The sequence below is a fragment of the Monodelphis domestica genome, chromosome 3, assembly GCF_027887165.1.
Source record: "Monodelphis domestica isolate mMonDom1 chromosome 3, mMonDom1.pri, whole genome shotgun sequence".
NCBI classification, from domain to species: domain Eukaryota; kingdom Metazoa; phylum Chordata; class Mammalia; order Didelphimorphia; family Didelphidae; genus Monodelphis; species Monodelphis domestica.
In genome coordinates this window covers 362,144,693-362,169,463 of record NC_077229.1, presented here as the reverse complement: position 1 = coordinate 362,169,463, position 24,771 = coordinate 362,144,693, and the positions used below count along the sequence as shown (strand labels likewise).

Here is a 24,771-nt window from a genome sequence, read left to right as displayed (position 1 = left end):
GGGATTTGGCTATTTCCTGATCAATAACAATGGAGATACTTGGAATGACAGAATCAGGTCTTGGAAACTAAAATCTCCACCCTACTCAGGGTAACAGGATTTAGGAAGGGCTGCAGCAGAGCTCAAGATTTAATTATTTGAGAATATGACCTTCAACAGACATGCGCAAAGAGGACAGACCTCTGGGCGGTCATAAGTTAAGCTAGAGCCACCATTGGCACAGGGGAGACACAGGAAGTGAGGTAGAGGACAGCTGAGGAGTCTGGGGACTTCCTGGGTGGAGGAAAGGAGGTTTTTGGAGCCTGGGTGCTTGGAGTGGAGGCCCTGAGACTGTTTCTCCATTTTGGTCACGTGAGTGATAGGGACTGATCTCTTTTCTTTGCCTCGGCGATCCAAGGCCTTGGGCCTTTGGCCCAGCTTAAGCAGAGGGGGTATTTAAGCCCTATTCCCTTCTCTCCCCTTTCTCTCTCTCTCTCTCTCTCTCTCTCTCTCTCTTTCTCTCCTCTAATACCTTTCTTCCTCCTGTTAGTAATTAAAAACTCCATAAAACATTGACTGCTGACTTGAGTTTTCATTTAGGAATTACATAACTGAATTCCTTGGTGACCTTTAATTAATATATATAAGTCTTTTAATGTGATTTCCATGTCACATTGTGGAGACCACGAAGGGAATAAGTGGTGAGAAGGTAGATTAAAAAGGCAAGAAAATTCAGAAGTTTATTGAGAGAATTCTTTAGACTTCCGTGTGGTCAGCCGGAAGCACATGAAACAGCTGGAGCAATTCCACCAACGCTCTCTCCGGTCAATCATGAGGATCCGATGGCAGGACCAAATCACCAACCATGAAGTCCTCGACAGAGCCAACTCCACCGGCATTGAAGTAATGGTTCTAAAAACCCAGCTACACGTCATCTGCATGTACCCACAGCGAATACCAAGACAGGTATCCGATGGTGAACTGTCAGCTGGACTCAGGAAATAAGGTTGACCATAGAAAAAATACAAGGTTCAGCTAAAGTCAAACTTGAAGTGGGCTGGCATTACACCAAAGCAACTAGAATTGGCTGCCTCTGACAGAAGCAGCTGGCGAACTCACATTAACCATGCCATCACCACCTTTGAAAATGAGCGATGTCGACGTCTTGCCACTGTGCGTGGAAGCCGACACCAGGCCACAGCCGCACCTCCCTTAACAACTGGCGTCCCAGGCCCCATGTGCCACAAACTTTGCGCCTCAGTCTTTGGATTTCAAAGCCACATGAGGGTACATCAATAGATGATAATGCACAAAGACAATAGTCATTCTCAGTCATTGGGAGACTACCACTAACTAACTAACTAACTAACTAATCCAATCCTATATAATGTACATTGGGGAATAGGGTGAACTATATGTATTGGATGTGCAGAACACACTCCCTTAATACTAACAAAAGATCCATCAATATATTCCCAGACATGTTAACATTCATGGTCAGCCACATATAAACGAGTGAATCTGTGTTGTTAACCTCCACTGTGTTCCCCTTATTAATAAACAATTAAGGAAATGGAAAAAAATTAAATTTAAAAAATTAAATATGGCCATTTATATCATGTGGCAGTAGGTTATTTAAACTTTAAATGTCTCTCCCAGCTCAGAGTCTCAGGGTTCTTCTGGGCCTCACTGTGGAATATTCCACTTGCTAACTGCTAGATGGATTCTTCGAGTCTAACTGACTCTTGGCTCTATATTTCTTAGTCCTAAACCTACCTGGCTTAGCCAAACTGTTAAAAATAATTTTGGAAAGAGGGGGGAAGGTTACATAGAGGGAGAATTCACATATAAAAAATTGAATTTATTAACAGGTAAGGGAAAAGTTTTGGGAATGAGGGGAAAAGTTTAGCATCTGACAATTAACCCAGTTATTAAACCCACTATCTAAATACTCTAATCTAAATACCTAAGTTTCCTAAGGATAAGTCCAACAAGGAACCAGTTATCTCACACACAGAGAGTCCTTGATGGGTCAAGTACAGGGATTCTGCCAATTCCTCAACTGTCCCAGGTAAAAAAGGTTTTCTCCAAGTTTCACTCTGTCCACCAGAGTGTATGGAGATGTCCTTTCACCCTCCTTTGGTGGAATTCAAAGAAGCTGCTTGCTAGCTATACAGGGGAGTCCAATAGAGATCAGATCTTCACCTTCCAGTGTGTCAGTTGGCAAAACTGTTCCTTGGAACTCTGATTCAACCAGCTCAGGGAAGATTCTATGCCTCAAGACCTGTCAATCATTCTCTCCCTTGCTACACTTACCACTGTGGGTAGTGATTTTTCTATCAGAAAATTTTATGTATTAACTAGCTGACCACTTGCAAGTGGGAGGTGATTCAGATGAATTTCATGATGTTTGATCAGGTATTCTGTGAGATCTCTTCCAATTCTGCTGATATATGGGTCTGAGTTGGTGGTAGCTTTAGCATTAAAAGATGCTAAGGTCTTAAGTGATGGTTTATTATTTTTTAGATTCCACCAATCCTAAAAAGTCCAAGCCTATTGCCTAAACTGAAAATCATAGAGATATGAAAATATAGCCACTCAACCTACTTTCTCCTACTTTAGGTCATTTTGCCTTTAATTCTCAATTTTCTTAGATAGGATACTAGGGCTACATTTTTGCTCATCTCTACAGAGACTAAATATATATTTCCTAATATAAAATATATTTCCCATTTTTTAATTGTTCTTGATTATATTTATTTTTTTATTTTTTATATCTGGCAACAATAAGTCACCTTAATCATTTAAGTACCAGCCAATACCAGGGGCTGAGGTAGGTGTAGGAGGTAGAAAAATAAAAATAAAAAATATCCCTACCCTCAAGGACCTTACATTATTCTTGGAAAAAAAAAAAACAAAAATAAACCCTAATAATTTTCTGTGGGGGGCAAAGTGTGTGGATTTATTTTTTTTTTACTTTTTTATTTTCATATTTTTTTGAAAATTTCATTTAATTAGTGAATTTAGAACATTTTTTTCTTGGATAAAAGAAACATATTCTTTCCCTCCCCATCCCTACCCCATCCCATAGCCAATGAACAAATACATTGGATTTTAAATGTGTCCTTGATCAAATTGATTTCCATGTTATTGATGTTTGCACTAGGATGATCATTTAGAGTCAACATCCCCAATCATATTCACATTGATCTATGTAATCTAACAGTTGTTTTTCTCCTGTGCCTCTGCTCCCACAGTTTTTCCTCTGAATGTGGATAGAGTTCTTTCTCATACATCCCTCTGAGTTGTTCTGGATCACTTCTTTGCCACTAATGGAGAAGTCCATTACATTCAATTGTACCACAGTTTATCTGTCTCTGTGTTCTCTGGGTTCTGCTCCTCTCACTGTATCAATTTCTGGAGTTTGTTACAGTTCACACAGAATTCCTCCAGTTCATTGTTCCTTTGAGCACAATAGTATTCCATCACCAACACATACCACAAGTTGTTCAGCCATTCACCAATTGGAGGGCATCCCCTCATTTTCCAATGTTTTGCCACAAAAAAGAGTGAACTATGGATATTCTTGTACATGCATTTTTTCTTTATGATCTCTTTGGGGTATAAACCCAACAATGCTATGGCTAGATCAAAGGGCAAACAGTCTTTTACTGCCTTTTGGGCATAGTACCAAATTGCCCTCCAGAATGGTTGGATCAATTCACAACTCCACCAGCAATGTATTAATGTCCCAACTTTGCTACATCCCCTCAAATATTCACTAATTTCCTTTGCTGTCATGTTAGCCAATCTGCTAGGTGTGAGGTGGTACCTCAGATTTGTTTTGATTTGCATTTCTCTGATTACAAGAGATTTAGGACATTTTTTAATTTGTTTAATTGATAGTTTTGATTTCTTTACCCAAAAATTGCTTATTTTTATCCCTTGCCCATTTATCAATTGGGAAATGCCTTGATTTTTTGTGAATTGATTTAGTTCTTTACAAATTTGAGTAATTATATATTTGTAAGAGTTTTCTGGTTTGAATAAATTTTACCAATTTGTTGTTTCCTTTTTTTCCCCCTAATTTTAATGGCATTACTTTTGATTGTACAAAATTGATTGTAAAAAACCTTTTTAATTTAAGGTAATCAAAATTATTCATTTTAAATTTTGTAAATTTTTTTCTAACTCTTGATTGATCTTAAAATCTTTCTTTGACTAAAGATCTGACATATATACTATTCCTAATTTACTTATAATTTCCTTCTTTATATTCAAGTCATTCACCCATTCTGAGTTTATCTTGGTGTAGGATGTGAGATGCTGTTCCAAATCCAATCTCTCATATACTGTCTTCCAGTTTCCCAGCAGTTTTTATCAAATAGTGAATTTTTGTCCCCAATGCTGGCATCTTTGGGTTAATCATAGACTGTCCTGCATAGATAACTTATGGCAAGTCAATTCCACTTATCCTCCTTCCTTTCTCTTAACTAGTACCATATTGTTTTGATGACCACTGCTTTATAGTATAGCTTGAGTACTGCTAGGCCATCTTCCTTCATTTTTTTCTTTATTTCCCTGGATATCCTTGATCTTCTGTTTTTCCAAATGAAAATGTTTATGTTTTTTTTTCTAATTCAATAAAAAATGCTTTTTGGTAGTTTTATGGGTATGGCATTAAATAAGTAAATTAGTTTGGTTAGGATTGTCATTTTTACTATGTAAGCTTATCCTACTGATGAGCAATTAATGTTTTTCCAATTATTTAGAACTAGTTCTAATTGTGTGGAGAGTGTTTTGTAGTTGAGTTCATATAGTTCCTGTGTTTGTCTTGACAGATATATTCCAAAGTATTTTACTTTGTCTAGGGTGATTTTAAATATAATTTCTCTTTCTAATTCTGCTATGTGTTTTAAATATATAGAGATAATGATGACTTATGTGGGGTTTTTCTATCCTGTAACTTTGCTAAAGTTGATTATTTCCACTAGCCTTTTAGTTGATTCTCTAGGATTCTTTAACTAGACTATCATATCATCTGCAAGGAGTGATAACTTGGTCTCTAATTTCTACTATTTTCTACTATTTTCTAGTCTACTTTTCTATTTTTCTATTCTATTTTCTATTCTACTATTCTACTAATTTTTACTATTGTTTTTGTACTATGTTAAATAATAGAGGTGAAAATGGGCATCCTTGTTTCCCTCCTGATCTCATTGTGAAGGCATCTAGTTTAATCCCCATTGCAAATGATCTTGGCTGATAGTTTTAGATATATATACTGTTTATTATTTTTAGGAAAGGATCTTTTATTACTATATTTTTAAGTGTTTTCAATAGGAAGGAGTGTTGTATTTGGCAAAGGCTTTTTTTCTCCATCTAATGAGATAATCATTTGATTTTTGTTGGTTTGCTGGTTGATATGGTCAATTATGTGATATGGTCAATGATATGGTCAAAATTTTCCTAATATTGACCCATCCTTGCATTCTTGGTATGAAACCCACCTGATCATAACGAATAACCCTCGTGATAACTTGCTGGAGTCTTTTTTGCTTGTATCCTATTTGAGATTTTTGTATCTATGTTCATTAAGGAGATTGATTTATAGTTTTCTTTCTCTGTTTTTGACCTGCCTGGCTTTGGAATCAGTACCATATCTGTGTCATAAAAGGAATTTGGTAGACCTCCTTCTTTGCCTATTATATCAAATAGTTTGTATAATATTAGGATTAATTGTTCTTTGAATGTTTGATAAAATTTATTTGTGAATCTATCTGTTCCTGGGGAATTTTTCTTTGGGAGGTCTTTGATGGTTTGTTCAATTTATTTTTCTGATATGCAGTTGTTTAGGTAGTCTAGTTCTTCTTCTGTTAATCTAGGCAATTTATATTTTTATAGCTATTCATACACATCACCTAGTTTGCCATTTTTATTGCCAAATAATTGGGCAAAATAGTTTTTAATGATTACCTTAATTTCCTCTTCATTAGAGGTGAGGGCTCTCTTCTCATCTTTGGTACTGCTAGTTTTGTTTTCTTTTTTTTTTCTTTTTTATAAATTAGATTGACCAGTAGTCTATTTAATTTATTTTTTCAAAGTACCAGTTCTAATCTTATTTGTTATTAAATCAATAGTTCTTTCATTTTTTTAGTTTATTAATTTCTTCTTTAATTTTTAGGATCTCTACTTTTCATATGAGTATTTTTAATTTGTTTACTTTTTAACTTTTTAGTTGGCATACCCAATTCATTTAACTCTATCCTCCCTATTTTGTTAATACATGAAATAAAAGAAATAAGCTTCCCCCTAACTATTGCTTTTGCTGCATCCCATATATTCTGAAAGGATGTCTCATCATTGTCATTTTCTTCAATGAAATTATTGTTTCTATGATTTGTTCTTTAACTTACCAATTTTGGAGAATTGTATTAATTTTTGTTTTGCCTCTCCATGTATGCTTGCTTATTATAATTTTTATTACATTGTGATCTGTAAAGGTTGCATTCATTGTTTCTGGTTTTCTGTACTTGTTTGAAATGCTTTTATGCCCTAGTACATGGGCAATCTTTGTGAATGTACCATGTGCTGCTGAAAAGAAGGTGTATTCCTTTTTGTCCCTATTTATTTTTCTCCACATATCTACTAACTCTAATTTTTCTAAGATTTCATTCATTTCTCTTACCTCTTTCTTATTTATTTTTATTTGATTTATCTACTTCTGATAGAGGAAGGTTCAGGTCTCCCACTATTATAGTTTTTCTATCGATTTCATCCTTGAGCTCAACTTGTATATCCTTTAGAAATTTGGATGCTATGCCATTTGGTACATACATGTTGAGTACTGATATTTCCTCATTGTCTATACTGCCTTTTATCAGGATGTAATTATCTTCTCTTTCTCTTTTAACTAGATCTATTCTTACTTTGGCTTTGTCAAATATCATGATTGAGACTTCTGCCTTCTTTTTCTCACTTGATGTCCAATAGATTTTGCTCTGTCTGCTTAGCTTTATCCTTGTGTTTCCTAGAGATGTGGAACTGAAAATGTTGAAAAATTGTGCATATCTCAGAGTATTTTTTCTAAAATTTATTAGACTAATTTTTTAAACTTTATATTGGATATAACTGAACTATTTTATTGATAAATTAGTGATATCATTATGATTTAACTAATAGCATTTACTATGCTAGTAAATAGTAATTATTATACAATAAAATAATGAGGCCTCATGAAGTTATTGCAGTATTTTCCACAAAAATAAAATGGCCCTCTTTCTACATTTTAGTATTTTTGTTTCTACTTTCCCAGCTAGTCAACTGGCAGAAAAATGTTTTAAAGTTTAAGTATGAGTCCTCCAAATTTTTTAATTTGTGCTTTTTACTGTTGATGTAGAAAAGAAAATGGAAAATATTTTGACTTCCAGAGATTGTTAACTTTATTTAGACATCAGAAGCAAACACAATTTTATTGAGACAAAACTCTATATACCAGAAATTTTATCCAAAGTGATTCTATTCTATTTGCAATGTATATACACATAAAATACACACATATACACAAATATAAATATACTTGGATACATATGGATATGTGTATGCATATATGTGCTTGTTTGAAAATATGCACGTGTGTATGGGTATACATATTTTGTGTCCATATATATGTATGTATTCATGAATATTTGGAAACTTTGAAGAGAGAGAAGATATGTATGTTTGTATGTATATGTGTATATGTATAATATGAATATATACCGTTATGGTTGTAAAGGCAGATTTGTATGTATTTTGTATGGTATAATTTATGCATTGTGGTAAAGTACTGAAACTAAGATAAATTGATATTCACTTAGTATTTAACATTTTACAAAATACATTAATTAGATTTTAAATTGTGTATGGGTAAATGTATATTAATTTATACTTGTATATACTCATGCAGAGATAAGGAACATTTATACATATATTCATAATTATTGACAAAAACCTTTTGTCAAATTTTATATCCCAGAGTCTTGTTTTAAAAATGTGGTCTAATTTCTATGTTGTACAATGCCAATTTTGCCTCATATGGAGTCTTCTTCATATAATTCCTGTTTTAGATCATCTTGATGGTCAGATATGAGAATCTTATATGGGAAAATGTTATTAGACATTACATATATGGAATAAAATGGGTACATGGAGAAATGCTGAAAAAATGATAATTATTTGTAGAATAAAAGAGCACTGAAATCTCTGAGGTATATAGTTTATCTCTTTGGATCAGTAGGGGTGGATTGGCTGTTCATAATTTGTACAAAAGTGTTGGGCAAAGCCTTATTTCCCAAAGACTTCTTAAGTCATCTTTACTACAGAACAAAAATGAAAGTCCTTGGTTTTCAGAATAGATGCTTTTTTCTACATTGAAAAGTAAAATTATCTCTCATTTCTATATATATTTTTAGAGAAGAAACTGTTTTTTTAATTTTCTATTTCCTGCAGATTTAGTAATCAGCAAATTGTATTTTATTTCTTTTTTATATTTCCTTTTTATATGATGTTAAAAATTTTAATAATTATTTTCTGACATTTTTTTGAGCTATGTTGTGTGAAGTTTGGATTTAGCTATCTCCTGATTGTAACAATGAAGATAGTTAGCTCTCCCTTTATTGTGAAGATTAAATTGTAATCCCTTGATGATAACAATGAAGATACTTAGCTCTTCCTTTAGTGGGATGATATAATTGTTATCCACAATCTGTTTTTAGATTTTAATCTACAAAAGGTGGTAACTCAGTATTTTAAGTAGATCTACCCATTTTAACTACAAAAATGTATTTAAGTAAATACAAAAGGTTATGTAATCAAAAAAGGTGTTAAGTAACCCCAAAAAGAATAATCTAAACAAAGAATGTGTGACCTAAAGAATGGGCAGTCCTGGAGAAAGTGTCTGCTGTGATTGGTAGATGTAAAATTTAGGGGAGGTGAAATAAGAGAAAAAGATCTTTAAAAAGAGGATCAGAGGCCAGAAGAAGATATTTGATTCAAGATTTGAGTTGGATGGAGGATCTCTGACTAGGAGTGGGACTGGAGGATCAACCTCTTGAGCTTGGATTTGATTTGAGGAGATTAAAGAGCTTTATGACTTGGAGGAGAGACTGGAAGACAGACACTTGAGGAGCAACCAGGAAGACAGACACCCAGAATTCTTTCCATTTTAGAGTATCACTGTTGGTGAGTGAAAGGCTGACATAGTGACCTCGCCTTTCTGGAGGCATGAAACCTCCAGGAAGGTCCCATTATCTTAAGACTCTCTTCCCCTGGTTGGGGCTTAGAATTTCTAACTGGTATCAGAGTAAGCCAGAGCTCTCTCTCTCCTTCTCTCTCATTCCTTAATATTTTCTCTCTATTATAAATAAACTACCATAAATTCCATTTAATTTAGTAATTCATTTGGAATTTGGAAATTAAATCCCTGGCAACCACCTAATTAATATATTTCAGTCTCAACAACAATTACATTTAACAGTTTTCTCTCTCCCTACCCCTCATCCTGCCTTTCCAAATAGTAGGTAATATAATACAGTTTGTACACATGTCATTGTATAATGTTCATCACATTGTGAAAAAAATTTATATTGCTTACACTAGAGAAATATTTATTGGGGAAATAAACTGAAGAATATATGTTTTAATCCACATTCAAACTCTATCAGTAGGGGATTGCCTTTTTTCATCATGAGTCCTTTAGTGTTATCCTGGATCCTTAAATTTCTGAAACTATTTAATTCATTCATAGTTGATCATCATACATTATTCCTGTTTCTGTGGAAAACATTCTCCAAGTTTCACTCAATTCACTTTGCATCACTACATATAAGTCACTATAATCTTTCTCCTGGGTTTCTGAAACCATGGATGAATGAATCAGATTGGAAAATTACTTGCCTGACATTTAGTGCTCCATTGAAACTTGCAGACTTGCTACCTCTGAATTATATTTTTTCATGGCAAAAACAAAAAAAATGAACGAATGATAGTAAATGGATAGATAATGCATTCAAAATTGGTGGGGAGGTTAAAGACAAAATGAGTTCCAACTTCCAATTTACCCAGTCACATGATTTCAGCATTACTTTTTTACACTTTTATAATCCTTCATTTTCTTGTTTCCCATTTTCATATAAACTTTGTAAGATATAATAATACCGACTATGAATATTTTTAAAATGAGTTCCTTCTCAGGTGCTCAAACTACTTAAGACATACATGACCTCTATTAGATTCAGAAATGGGCAAAAAGGAAAACTGGATGCTCATTGAATATAATGAATAAAAACATCCTCTACCACCATAAATCAAACTTTGTATTTTATTGTCTGATTTCAATTTAATTTCCTCAAAACCTTTTATACCTAAATGGAATAAAGTATAACCTACACTTAGAAAAATCATAACAACCAACAAAATATATGCATTTCTCTATTTTCATCATTTTTGCTTTTTTCACATAAAGGCACATTAGTGATCATCTAAAATAGCGAGAAAGAAAGAAACCTGAACGTGAGCATATCTATTATGTTGAGGAAGCACAAAAACAGAGAGTAGAGTTTTGAGAATAAGGAAATTTTAGAGCGTGTATTTTAAAAAATCGAGCAGATTGATTAACATTTGGAAAGGTTATTTACTCAGCAGGTAACATCTCTCCAAATTGGAAACCTATTTTCCCTTTTCACATATAAATTCCCTGGGAAGTGCAAAATCAAAATTAAAGAGTATGTGAACAAAGAGTGAACTCCCAGGTCCTGGTTATGAGAAGTGCTTTTTTTTCTCTTTGTGGATTCCTCATAACATTGCTTTAGGTGTAACTGCAGGGCTCTGAGTTCAGAAGTTCCCTTTACTTAGAGACTTTTTGTCATTTGTCCCTATCTCTCCACTCCCATTACAGAGGTTGCCATCAGCTGCTGATGTTTCAAGATTGTTGTTACCAACTCTGAGGTGAACTCTGGACCTTCCAACTCTTTACTAGTTCACAAGGTTGTTAACTGATTGCTGTGGTGAGACACAAGAAGATAGCAATATGCACAGAATCTTTAACCATTGAATTCTACCACAGCACAAGTAGGATACTGTTAGAATAAGTATCTGGTGTATTCCTGACTCCAAGTCAACATTCAATTTCCTCAAATAAAAATTAATGGTAGATGTCATAGGACTAGATGATATTTGAGATGCTGTTAAGCAATAAAATTCTAGTCTCCTCTATTCAGCTAGCTAAATAGAAAACAGATCAGCACGCAAGGATAGATTGAAAACTTCTATAGCATTATATATATGTATATATATATATATAATTTTTAGTATTCTGTTTCCATAGCTTAGTCATGCACAACTGTATCACCAAGGAGAAATAAGTCTTCATTTTACATTCTTCAGTAAGGCAAATAGCACAATCATGGACCTCACTACTACTAGGAATTGTTTCTCTCTTAATATTCTGGATTTGGTACTTTCCCTCTCTGAACTTAGGTTGCTTGCATTTCATTTAACCTACTGCTTATATTCTATCTCTCCTATTTTTTATGTAAGAAAAATGCTGCTTAACTGTTTTGCCCCTGTATTTACCTTTTCCCCATTCTAATTTCACTTAAATCTCTCCTAAGCATCCTGTATCACAATTTCAACGATTCATTTTCTAGTCCCATAGAATTCCTCAAACCCTTTTAACTTTTCCTGGGCCACCCTGGTATTCTTCCCTGGTGATCCTAATAAATGCTTTCTAAGTTTTGTGAGAGAGTTAGTTGTTATACGGTGTTACTGGGTCCAATGTATATACAAGTCTTGAAATGGGGCTCAGAAGACTGGCAAATCCTTTATTAATTTACTGTGAGTCCTTATCCTATTAATCATAGTGATCTAAATCTTTACTAAACTCCTAAATTATGATCATACACTGCAGCAATTTTAATGAGATGATTTCTGTCAGTTCTAGAAATTTTAAAATAAGAAAATGATCAATTTCCCATCCCATTTCAATTCCAACATTTGGCAGCAAACATTGCTCTGAATACATAACTAAAGGGTAAATCAGTATTCACATGAGAAAGTCATTCAGTTCAAAAACTCTGATGTACCAACTATGTGCCTGGTAAGGGAAAGGAGAAAAAATTCACCTGGTAAAACTGAAATCTACAAATAAGATTTAAAAGATATATTATTTACAGGGAACTGGAGATAAGAGGGTTGCTATAATACTCCAAGTCTCTTTCCAGATTTAGATTTTGCCTTCATTATCACTTCACTCTTACTGAAGAAAACTTCCATCCCTGTCATGTATAATGAATAGTACTCCTAACCATCTTTTTTCTTCTGGAGGGTTTAATAGTGGTAATTGTGGGGTGAAGCAAGATGTTATCTCTTAACTCCTCTTTCAAATCTATGCTTTGGAATTTTTAAGAACTGTGAGTACTTGAGAAGCAAAGGGAAATTGGGAGAAGAGAGTCTGACATCCCACAGCTTTCTTTTAGATTACTGTCATAGAAAAAAAGAGACTGATGGTATTGGCTGGATTCCTGAGAAAAATCTCCTTTACCCAGTGGTAATGAACTCTACAGGGAAAAAACAAACAAGCAAAAAAAATAATAACAACATTCAAGTTTGCTTATAGAATGAAATTAAGATTTAACTCGATTTTCCTGAACTACTTGTTGATCTCTAATAAGAGATGTATACCCTGTGGTCCTTGAACATTTCTTAATGTTGAAGATGATTTAAACATAATTTATTTCCATTTCAATTGTATGCACTTTGTTTTATTCATTAAAAATAATATTTTAGAAGACATGTGTGGGATTTACCAGACTGCTTAAGGGGTCCCCAACATACACACAAAAAAAGATGGACTTTATTTCCTCCATGAATTTTTCCCTAGGGTAAATAATATATATCTTGTTTCACAACATGATAAACATTGAAAAGGTATTGTATGTTAATATATGTACAACCTATATCAAATTACCTGACTTCTTGGGGAGGGAGAAGATGTAGAAAGGAAGAAGAAAATAGGGATTGAAAAATGTCAGAAAATATTTAAAAATTGTATTGTAAGTATTCTGGAAAAAAATGTAAAAAATAAGAGTGGACCCCCTTCTAAAGTGTACAATAGATATAGTAAACAGGTTAACAGTCACTCAGAGGCCCATTAATCACTACTCTTCCATTGTAGAATTAAGGGCTAGGGAACTGAGAGTAAGTGAGTTTCCAAGGGTCACACAGCTAGGGAATGTCTCAGGGCAAATTTCTGGTTCTGGCTCTCAATCCACTAAGCCACCTAGCTAACTGACCCCCATTCACCACTTCATGTATTTAACTTTGTTGTTTCTCTGAGATTTGCCAGGAAGCAATTATGTAGGTCTAGAATTGACCTTAACACTTAACAATTGTATACTGATTCTCAGTTGATGATAAGATCTTCATTTAAATGAGATCATGGCTCTCCAAAATCTCAATCTGGAACTTATCTCAACTGTATTTCTTTTCCATGACAAATTTGATAACTGTATTTTTATTTTCTATTTTCTCTTTCTTTCTTCCTCTCTAAAAGAATGAAATTTCTACCCTCTTTTCTCTGGCAAATCCCTCTAATTATTCTTTTATTCTAATTACTTGCTAATACCTCCATAACCTTGTTCTATTGTCCGTTATCCCTTTTATCTCCAAATTTTCCCAGCCCATTGACTCCTTCAAGATGTTGAATCTAATATTTTCTATTCTAAAACTTAACTTCCCTCAACCACCTTACCCTGTCCAATTACCATAATCTTTTTCCCACTTCCTTTGACCATTATGCTTTTCTTAACACCATTTACACTAGCTGTCTCTACTTATTAATTCTCTGACCACTTAGTTGCTAGATGTATTTTTTTTAGTCCTTATTATTCTTGACTTTTATATAAAATTTAAAATCTTTTTTTTGCTTATGTGACAGTATGGCCCTCTACTTCTATACTATCTTCCATAACCACTACTTCTCTGTCTATACAGACTCTTTTCAATTCTTCATTTTCCTAAATTAAACGTTTCCTCAAGGATTTCTATCTTCTCCTTGATAACTTCTATGATCCAAACATACCTTATACATGTAAAGCTGAAATATTTATGTCTCAAGCCTGGACATCTTTCCCATAGATGTGTGTCCTGTTGCAATATTTGTATTAGTCATTTCCAACTGTATTCCACTATATTTTTTAAATTTCAATATGCCTAAATCTGAGCATATCTTTCCCTCATCTACTATTTGTCTATACCGTGCAAAAAAAAAAAAAAAACTTCGATGCTTCCAAATATATATTTAGTAATGTTTTCAGTCCTAAAATTGATTGTCACCTTTGACTGATAATCCTTTCACCTCACATAATGTCACAATTTAGGGATTGTTGGTTAATTTAATGAAATATGATGGTTCTCCCTTTATTCTCTGTTTTATATAACACTTTGATAGTAAAGCATAGGAAGTAACAGTATAAAACTTAGGTGATATAACTACAAAAGATATTGATAAAAATGTATTTTAAATCAAATACGTTCTTCATCTTCTGTTTCTCATATCCAAATTTTTCTTTCCCATTCTCATTGATATTATCATTGCATAAATGCATATTACCTATCATAAAAATGACTTTCTGTCTCTCCTAACCATTGCCAGGAATTCCCTAATTTCCCTAAAATGACATTTTTTCATCACATGACTCTCCTGAATTAAAATCTTCCATTATCCATCACTGAAAACAAGGTAAATTTTTGTGTTCCAACTGGCTATTAAAATTTTCCAAATAAACCATTAGCTTTTTTACCTCCAAATTTTTGTTCATGTTTTGGACAAATAAAATATAGTTTCCAAAATTCTTTAGATATGTGTACCATACCCTTACTTTCAAGACCTGCTTCACATACTACTTCCTTCCTGAAGCCTTCCCTGGTCAATTCAAACAAAAATCATCTCTTCCTTCTATGAATCATTGTAGGATTTTGTTTAAATTACTCATATGAAATATCACATACCTCCTTGTCTTACAGTCCTTTCTGGCCTGATTTCATCCAATCAAATATCATGTGCTCTCTTTGAAGTTAAAGTCACACATCATAATATAAAATACTGTTTTACTCATCCTAAGGTTTTAATTAATATTGAATGAAAATATATGCCTCAGTCCAGATTCTAGAGATGACACTGGTAATTGTTGACAGAGTACTTACACACAAGTTCTAGTTATAAAATAAATTTCAGCTTTCTACTAAATGAGAAATTAACATTTCAAAGTTCTTTTAAATTCCTTAAAACAACTCCATCTATATAATTTATTTTCATATTCAATTATGCATTCTTTCATAAAAAAATTTGCCAAGTATTATTTATGTGAATTTCACTTTTCTATATACTGAGGTAATGTTACTGCTACTGATTAAAATACTGACACTAAATTAATTCTGTTACATATAAAACATCAATTTGTAATTATGATAATAGGTATGATTTAAGACAATGTAAGAAAAATACTAGCAATTCTTTCAGAATAACTGCAGATGGAATAAACTTAGAAATATTCTTTAGACAAACAAGTAAGGAATGGATAGTAAAGATAGTTCATTTAAATTTAGACTTACCTTTCCTACATATTGATAATCAGATCCTGTATATTCTTCAAGTAAGAAAAATTGATTCCACATCCAACCCCGTTTTTGGCGGTGCAATACTTTTCCATCTCTTCCTGGTGTGCGTGCCTTCACAATTTTTGATTGGGGCTCAGAAGTCCTTCTAAATAACATCTCTGTAGAGGAGAAATTTGGCAGGCACACCCAGAGCAGAAATAATAGTATAACTTGGTATATTGTCATAGTGATCCAACTGTTGATAGGTCAAGATGTGACTGATGGGAGAGCAGCAATGTGTTTCTGGACTTTGTTTTGATGAGGTCTAGTAGGTAGGATATCCAATTGGTTTCCAACAATTAATCAGTATTTTATTCATATTTCCAATCTTTAAAAGTAAACAGAAGAAGAACACATGGTCAGCTGAAAACACAATGAAGAGATACACATCACTTCATATATAAGTGCTGAGGTCATTTATCTTACATAGCAGCAACTGAAACAGTGCACCTTATTCCATGAAGTAATGGTTGGTCTTTTGAAAATAGCAGTTACCTACTAACCTACATGTGAATGGAAGAAATATTACTATAACTAAATGCTTTCAAATTTCAAATTAGTTTTTTTAATAGATCTTTTCCCAATAACACTTTTCTGAAAAAAAATGTTTAAGATAGGAACAGGGTTAGATAACCTTAAAGTTATCATCTACTTCTAATATTAAATTATTATATATAATCATATGGTTATTATTTCAATGGGATATAGGTATATATTTACTTTATGTAGTATGCACTTTACCCAAACACTACATTTATGTAAAAATTGTAATGCTTTTGTCACATTTTAAAAGCAGTGAAGAAGGAAACTATTAAATGATCCTAAAAAAAGAATTAAAGAATTGTAAAGTAATACACTAACGAGGCAATGTACCTGGTTTCTCCTATCTCTACCTGGGGGCAGAGGAAGGGGCCAAGGAAATGGTATTTTCCTTCATGAATAAAAAGACTACTCTTTGGTAAAAGGGGAATGGGCCCTGGTTTTTGGAAAGTATCAAAAGTCCAGAGGCAGTGTTATCAATACAAAGACCACAGCTCGAAACATCTAGAAATCAGTGGAGGTCCATGGGGTCAACACAAAGGGTTATCTGCTAGAATATAGCTGCAATGAGTTCAGGTACTGGTGGAAAATTACACTGGAAAAGTACTTAAGTTACATCAGAGTATTATTATGAGGAAAAAAATGCCCAAGGAGAAGTTTTACATAGCAGTAGATCAAAGGTAGCAATAACGTGTAAACAAATTAGGCTTCATATAAGAGAATCAGGGCCCAGAGTAAATGATTCGAAAGCCAAAGATCTGGAGAGTACAGTAGTAAACACTGGGATTATTGAATGCCAAGTGAACATTTTCCTTCCTGTTTTTCCGAGTCTCAGCCATGATATCATAAGTGATAAGAATATGTTATGGCTCACCTGTTACCACATATGGTAACAATTTGAATGTACACAATTATTCTTAATTTTTCTTGGTTTTAATTTAGATGATCATATACTCTTAAAGAAAGGTGTGTTTTTATCGAGAACACTGGACTATATTGTGAAGTCACGTTGCTTCTATTTCAACGCTATCCTTCAACTTAATTTACAAGTAATCCAGTATTTTTCATTACGGTATTATCAAGATGCCCTAAGGCTAATACAAAATGATTGCAGAAACAAGAATAATGATGAAACAGTTGTTCCATAGGGTATAATAAATAGCAAAGGAGAACATTGCTCTCATCAGAGGAAATACAACATGACAGAAGTAAACTCTCCTTTTAAAACAAATTTTAGGATTTAATACTTGGAGTATGAAAGGAGCTCAATGCATTATGTGAACTCAAGTGATAAAAGAAACAGGATTTCATTTAATTTGAAGGTGTGACAAAATGAACCTAAAGCCTTCTGGGTTTTCTTTGTATGTATTGTTAACATTCTGAGTGCCATTTTCTGATAATATTCATCTGTCTAAAGAGCTATCTCTGCATACAGGTCTCCTGCAGCTTGGACTTATTCTATGAAATGATAATTTAAAAATATATATAAGCAATACAATTTTGTATTTGAAAAATCTCCTACCTCAAGTTTTATAATAAAGAAAATTCCCTTTGATCATATGGTGATGTAGTGATCAGAATTTGAGATGGTTATTCACTATATATACACACACACACAGAGTGGCAGAGGGAGAGGGAGATATATATCTTTATCTATATCTATATATGTATTATGTTGTCTTTTAAATACAAAAAAACTCAAACAGCAGGTCTTTCATAGACAATGAATATCTTTTTATACCTTGTTAAACACAATAGGAGCTCAGTGTAGTGCCTATGTTTATTTTTTTTATTGTAACTAGCTAAATCTTCAAATTTTGATCAAATTTAAATTGCATTTTTCTGATGCAAATATACTGTCATCATACATATTTATATGTAGTGATTCAATATTACCTTACTTCATTTTAATATTTTTTCAAAGTTTTCACTTTAGTCAAAAGCCTTAATTTATTCTTTAATTATTACAGATTCCTACCAACTCTCTGTATCATTTAGTTTCACCTTTCAATATAACTTGCAAATGAGGGCAGTGTGGAACAATGGAAAATGAGACTACCTGAAAAAGCAGCTAGGTAACTGAGTGGATTGAGAGCCAGGACTAGACATGGGGCATCCTAGGTTCAAATAGGGCCTCAGATACTTCCTAGCTATCTGACTCTTGGCAAATCACAACTCCCATTGCCTACCCGTAATTGCTGTTTTGCCTTGGAACCAAAAAACAATACTAATTCTAAGATAGAAGGGAAGAATTTTATTTTATTTTTTTTATTTTGGGAAAATTTTATTTAGTCAATTTAGAATATTTTCCCATGGTTACAAGATTCATGTTCTTTCCCTTCCCTCCCTCAACCCTCTCCCAAAGCTGATGCACAATTCCACTGGGTTTTACATGTGTCATTGATCAAGACCTATTTCCATATTATTGATGTTTGTACTAGGATGATCATTTAGAATCTATATTCCCAATCATATCTCAATAGACCCATTTGATCAAGCAATTGTTTTTCTTCTGTTTCTATTCCCAAGAATGGAAGAATTAAAAAAAGAAAGAAAAAGAACTAGCCATGAATCACGAGGTTTGGGTTGAAGATCTTTTGTTGGGATTGTGTTACATTTGGAGTCAGAAAAGGATAGGTTCAAATCATTCTTGTTCAAATAACTAGCTATGTGATGCTGTACAAATCACTTAATCTCTCTAACCTTGTTTCTTAATTTCTAACATGAAAAGGTGGGACTTAATGAATCTCTATGATTCCTTCCATAGACTCTCTGATTCCATGATTTTGTGATCTTGCTTCTGCCATTTACTAAGTAACCTTAGACAAAGTATTTGACCTTTCTCATTAATGAGGGATTGGAGTAGATGATCTCTAAGTATAGGTATGCAGGACCCAGCTCTAACTAGCTCTAAAAATTTTCATTGTGAATATTTACACTTAGAATGCAACAAAAAATTATAAATCAGGACTTGATTTATACTTTTCTTGGTCACTCCCTTTAAAAGTGAGAGAAAATGTCAATTATGTATATTAAGTTTAAAAGTATGTCCCTGAGTACTTTTCTAACTCCATACCTTTTCCATCTAATTGTTAAATCCTCTGTTATAAATCCTATATTATAAATTGAATCAGTTCAGGCACATAAGGCCCTCACCCAAGGGCAAGAAGAGTCAAATAACTAATGACTGAACTTTGATGAGTTCATAAATATAAACACAAAATATATTCTATTCTTCTCTGGATTGCTAGTTGTTGTATTCAAAAGTAGAAGTTTATATTATCTGCATTTGCAAAGGATAATGGTTCTCTTTGTACTCTAAGGGTAAGTAATCTGTCAGATTAAATGTTTAGGAATCAAGTAAGTGTGTGATTAAGGCAATACTGACCATGGTACTGTGGCATGCCCCAGGTTAAGACCAAAGTTACTAAGGTATCATTTTCAAAGCCTGAGCTGTCCCTTTAAAAAAACACTATAGCTAGGAAGGTTATCACTGAGCAAGGGATATATACTTATATTCCTGAGTTCCCAAGAGATTGATTATACACCCTTTAGTTCTGTGAACTTTATCCTCCTTTGAGGTACAATCATTAGAGGTATCACTTTTGAAGCTGTATAATGGAATCATTATATCATTACTTAATCCATGTTTTTAAGCTTTAACCCAAATGGCCTGTAAATTTTTGAGGGCATGGAAAAAGCATTATGTATTTTGTTTTCCCTGCAGTGCCCTTACACATTGTGATATATGCAGCAGAATATCCATAAAATTCTTTGAATGGATGAATGACTTTTTAAAAGTGACATTCTGATTCCTTGAAATGTTTTCATAGTATTTAGCCTAAGCCTTTCTTTTCTGGGTTCGTTTTAAACTACATCCCCTTATTCTGTTTTCAGAAATTATGGGTCTATTATTTTCTACATCAGAGTCTTTCATAAGGTTGAAGAATTATTAAATCATCTCTCAGGATTTTCTACTCCACACGTCTCCATAAAATTCCTCTCATGGTCCTAAATGTATAATCATCTTTATAGCTCTCCTCTGAATGTCTTCCAAGTTCTCCCTGTCTTTCATTTGCTGTGGAGGTGAGAAATGGACAGAGAAGTCTGCTAAAGATGTACAACGGGGAAATAATGGGAAAATTGCCATTTGCTTTCTACACTCTATTTCTCCCTTCAACTTTATACTCTTCTAGTTTTTCTAATATCAGCAGTATAAACCTAGTTCAAGGTTGCTTATATTTTTCTTTCTGCCAGTTTCATTTCACTTTATTTTATTCTCATCAAATTAACTAGCTTTTCAAAGTCAACTTTTTGGCAATTAATCATTTATCATTTGGTGTGCTGCTGCATATATATATATATATATATATATATACATATATATATATTCACTGAATTTTCCTTGATTTTAATTAATTGTTCATTTCCTCCAATTTTGACTCCTAACTCTATTTCCAACATGATCATTGCCAATATCCATTATTCTCTTTTTGCACTTGATATATATATGTAAAATTAGATGTTATCTGGGTCGATATATACTTTGAATCATTTGAAAATTTTGATTCTTGTGTCACTTTAGCTACTTCAATACATCATACATTAAATGTTATAAATTGAACTGAAATTCACTAGTAATATGACTGAGAAAATGAATTAGTTATGCTATTGTCTGGTCATTTCTAGATATGGCATATATATATATACATATATATGTATATATATATATATATATATGTTCTCTTTCATCATTCAGATCATTAGTAGGAAATATACTAAAAATCACTAAGCTGGGGACAAAGCTCCCTCAGATTATACTTGTATATACATTTTACCCATGGGAGTTTAAGTAATGTTAGTTCAATGTAAAGAATATTTTTCATTTCTGCTCTGGAAAAAAAAAATGAGCTTCCTTTTATCATCATGGAGTTGAAAATTCAGAGTCATTATCAGTTCCTTAATCTCCCTCTCAAGATTGTGAAATATTTTTTATACTGCTTCTACACTATTTCTCCATCTGTCCTCTCCTTTCCACTCACAAGGCCATAACCCCAATTCAGACCTTTATCACTTCTGCATAAATAGTTACAAGAGCCTACTAAGTTGTACCCCCGGTTTATATTTCCCTAATTAATGAAAGACAACTGTTCCTGTGCTACCCTATTTAAGAAAATCCAGTAGCTCCATAGTGTTTACAGGAACAAATATTAATCTCTTTTGGCTTTAAAATAAGGCTCCTGCCTGGCTTTCCCCTCTTATTAACTATGACTTCCTTTCATGCACTCAGTGTTTCAGGAAAACATATTTAATTGCCATCCATCCCAAGAAGAATTCCTTGCAACTCTCAGTCTTTTGCCTAAGCAGTTCCCTGTGCCTAAAACATATTCCTTCCTCAATTCCACCACACAGAATCCTTAACATCCCTCAAAACAGACCTAGTGGTACTTCTAACCTGAAACCTTTATAATTCACATACCTAAATCCATTCTCTCAAATTCTCCTTTTATTTGCTGTGTATTTCTCTCATTCCTAATTATCTAGTGAATATTGATTTCTCCCTTAATAATATATTAGCCCCTTGAATATAAAGGCTGCTTCATTTTTATTTCTATATCCCAAGCACCTGCCACAATGCATGGAAGTTAGTGTGTACTTAACATATGCTTATGAATTGGGAGAAGGAATGACTATCAAGCCTTAATTTTAAAACCAACTCAAGACATCCTACTTTTTTAAAGGAAGCAGAATTATTTAAAATTTTAATTCTTATATACAATCCCAGCTCACTGAAGGAGAGATGAACTTGCACATGGTAAACTTGTGTTCAGCTCTTGCCTCTTCTGCTTATTGTGTCTATCTGGACAAATATTTTGACCATATTCAACTTTTTTTAATTATAAGAGAAAAATTTTGAATTAGATGAAATCAAAACTTCCTTCCAGCTCTAAAAGCAAAGTACTTTTTCCTTGATTGAATAAAGTTAGTTAAAGGAAAACTAATCATTAGAATCTATAAGTGTTAATTTACTAAAATAAAGAAAATAGCCAATTCTTATTTGTGCTCCCAATTCTAATTGACTCCACGATATTTCATTGTTTAATTAGACATACAGGTTAGGCCAACAGGAGAGTAATTAAATAATGTTACAATAAAATAACTTGTTCAGGCATGGCAAACTAAATAAATGGTCAGTAATTTGGCTCTTTGACATTAAAGGCACAAACTTCTTGGCTATGGTACCAAACCATACAACCTTTGTTACAGTTATAAAACCCCAGCTCCTTAATAAATGAGCTCTCTCTCTCTCTCTCTATCTCTCTATCTCTCTATCTATCTATCTATCTATCTACTCATCCTTCCATATCTATGTATTTATGTATCAATCTAGCTGTCTGTCTTTCTGTCTATCTATTTACCTCTCTCTCTTGGTCTATCTGTCTATAGTTTAAAATATATGGAAAGGCTTAAGGAATCTACTTTCAGAGTTAGTTGAAACATGGAATGAGATTGGAAGACCTCACTAAAATATTTACATATGTATGTACACATGTATATATACAAATATATACATTTTGATATACATATAGACATCTCTTATTTCATCTGTTGAAAAAATTTTAACAATGTGGCAACTTGCAACATAGATGTAGATCAAAAACAGTCACGGAGAAACAAGAAAGTATACTGACTTGTCCAACCCCAGACTTTGACTGCTAGCTATGTGAACTTGGGAAATTTATTTAAACTCACTTCAGTTTTCTCATTTCTCATAAGAGGTTCTAAAGAAATGTTGACTAATATATCTTCTAAATTTAAATCTATGATACTATGCTATTTACATTCCGGGTGAAGTTAAGCAGCTTACATGTGGCCAAAGAAAAGCAAAACTCGATAGCATATCCTGATTCTGAAACTAATTTTCAAGGCAAAGGTGTACCACTTTATCTTTTATAAGAAGAATTTAGTGCAGTGGAAGACAAAAGAAGAAATTCTGAAGACCCATTTCTTTAAAAATTAGGATGAGATAAAATAACTACTTTCAATATACTAAATAGACCTAAGATTGGGCTAATAAAAAATGGAAAAGTGAGCATCATGTTAATTCTTTATGTATTTAAAACCAGTCTTCCCCAGCTCTATATTTGACCTCAGTTATCTCTTTTAAATGAATTTTAAATAACATTTCTTTGGTTGCCATGAGGCTATGAAAATCACTAGTAATAGGCACATAAATACTTAAACAATGATAGCTTTTAGTAGAGTGGGGGACTGGCACAGCCTAAGTCATTTCACATGGGCAACAAAAACAGAATGTTGGAATGACATGCCCTCTTGTGACAGTAGAACCAACCCAGATCAAGACACTTATAAAAAATAGCAAAAGCAGAGATGGCAGAGCATATTCATGCCCACATGGCAACAGAACAACTGAGTCAGTGTAATGACAGATCACCTGAGAGAGAAAAGCCCAGAAAATAGTAACTTCCTGGAACAAGCTACTTGTCAGGGGAAGTAAAGCAGCAGGACAAGGACAAACCAAACCCAGAAAACAACAGAGGGACTAGTAAGGAGTTAAATCTAATGGAAAAAAATAACTTCAAGGTTTCCTAGAGCAAGCCAGCAGAGTTACCTCCTTGATATACATACTATAGGTAAAAAAGGCAACTAGGCCTACACCAAGCATTAGAGAAAAGTACTCTGCCAATTAGGAACAAGGAATTATGCTCCCTCTACCCAAGGAACAGAGAAGAATCTTAACAGATAGATAAGGCTTTGTGTGGTGGGGGTGAGGAAGATGGGGAGTAACTAGAAAGATGAACAAAAGATAAAAAAAAACATGACCTGAGAAAGTAACTTTAGTGACAGTGAACATCATAATATGAACTCAGAAGAGGACAATAATGCCATTAAGGAAAATGCAAAGCCTCAAAAGAAAGCCTGAAATGATGTCAAACCCCAAAAGAACCCCTGGAAGAACTTGAAAACAAGTTTAAAAGACAATAAGAGAATTTAAAAAAAAAAACCCTTAGTAACTGGGAGAAAAAAATGACTGAAGAAATCAAATTCCTAAAAACTAGAATAGGCCAAAAGGAAAGGGGAGGCAAAAAAATACATTGAAGAAAACAAGTCTTTAAGTAATACAGTGGATCAAATGGAAATGGAGGAAAACACAAACACACACACACACACACACACACACACACAAAGGAAACACATAAAATCAAGGAAGAAAATAACTCCTAAAAAATCCAATTAGACAAATAGAAGCTGCAATTTCATTGGAATTAGGAAATAATAAGATAAAAATCAAAGGAATGAAAAAAAATATCAAGAAAATATAAAATATCCTCTTGAAAAAAATCACTGAATTGAAATATAGATCCAGAAGATATATAAGAATCATCAGACTATCTGAAAGTCATGATCCAAAAAAGAGCCTGTACACCATATTACAAGAAATCATCAGTGGAAAATTGCCCCAAGTATCTTCAAACAAGAGGTAGAAAATAGAAATTGAGAAAATACATCTATTACCTCCTGAAGAAGACCACA

General features: G+C 33.2%; 1 protein-coding gene across 2 annotated transcripts in view; it reads right to left on the bottom strand.

Moving 5' to 3' along the window:
- The window catches only part of LOC100015273 (cadherin-10), a 298,482-nt gene that overhangs the window by 189,002 nt on the left and 84,709 nt on the right, over positions 1 to 24,771 (bottom strand). For both annotated transcript variants that reach the window (XM_007486838.3, XM_001364738.4), the window contains exon 2: positions 15,631 to 16,003. In XM_007486838.3, coding sequence (XP_007486900.1) covers positions 15,631 to 15,861 — 231 coding nt within the window. In that variant the 5' untranslated portion in view covers positions 15,862 to 16,003. The remainder of the gene's footprint in view (positions 1 to 15,630; positions 16,004 to 24,771) is intronic.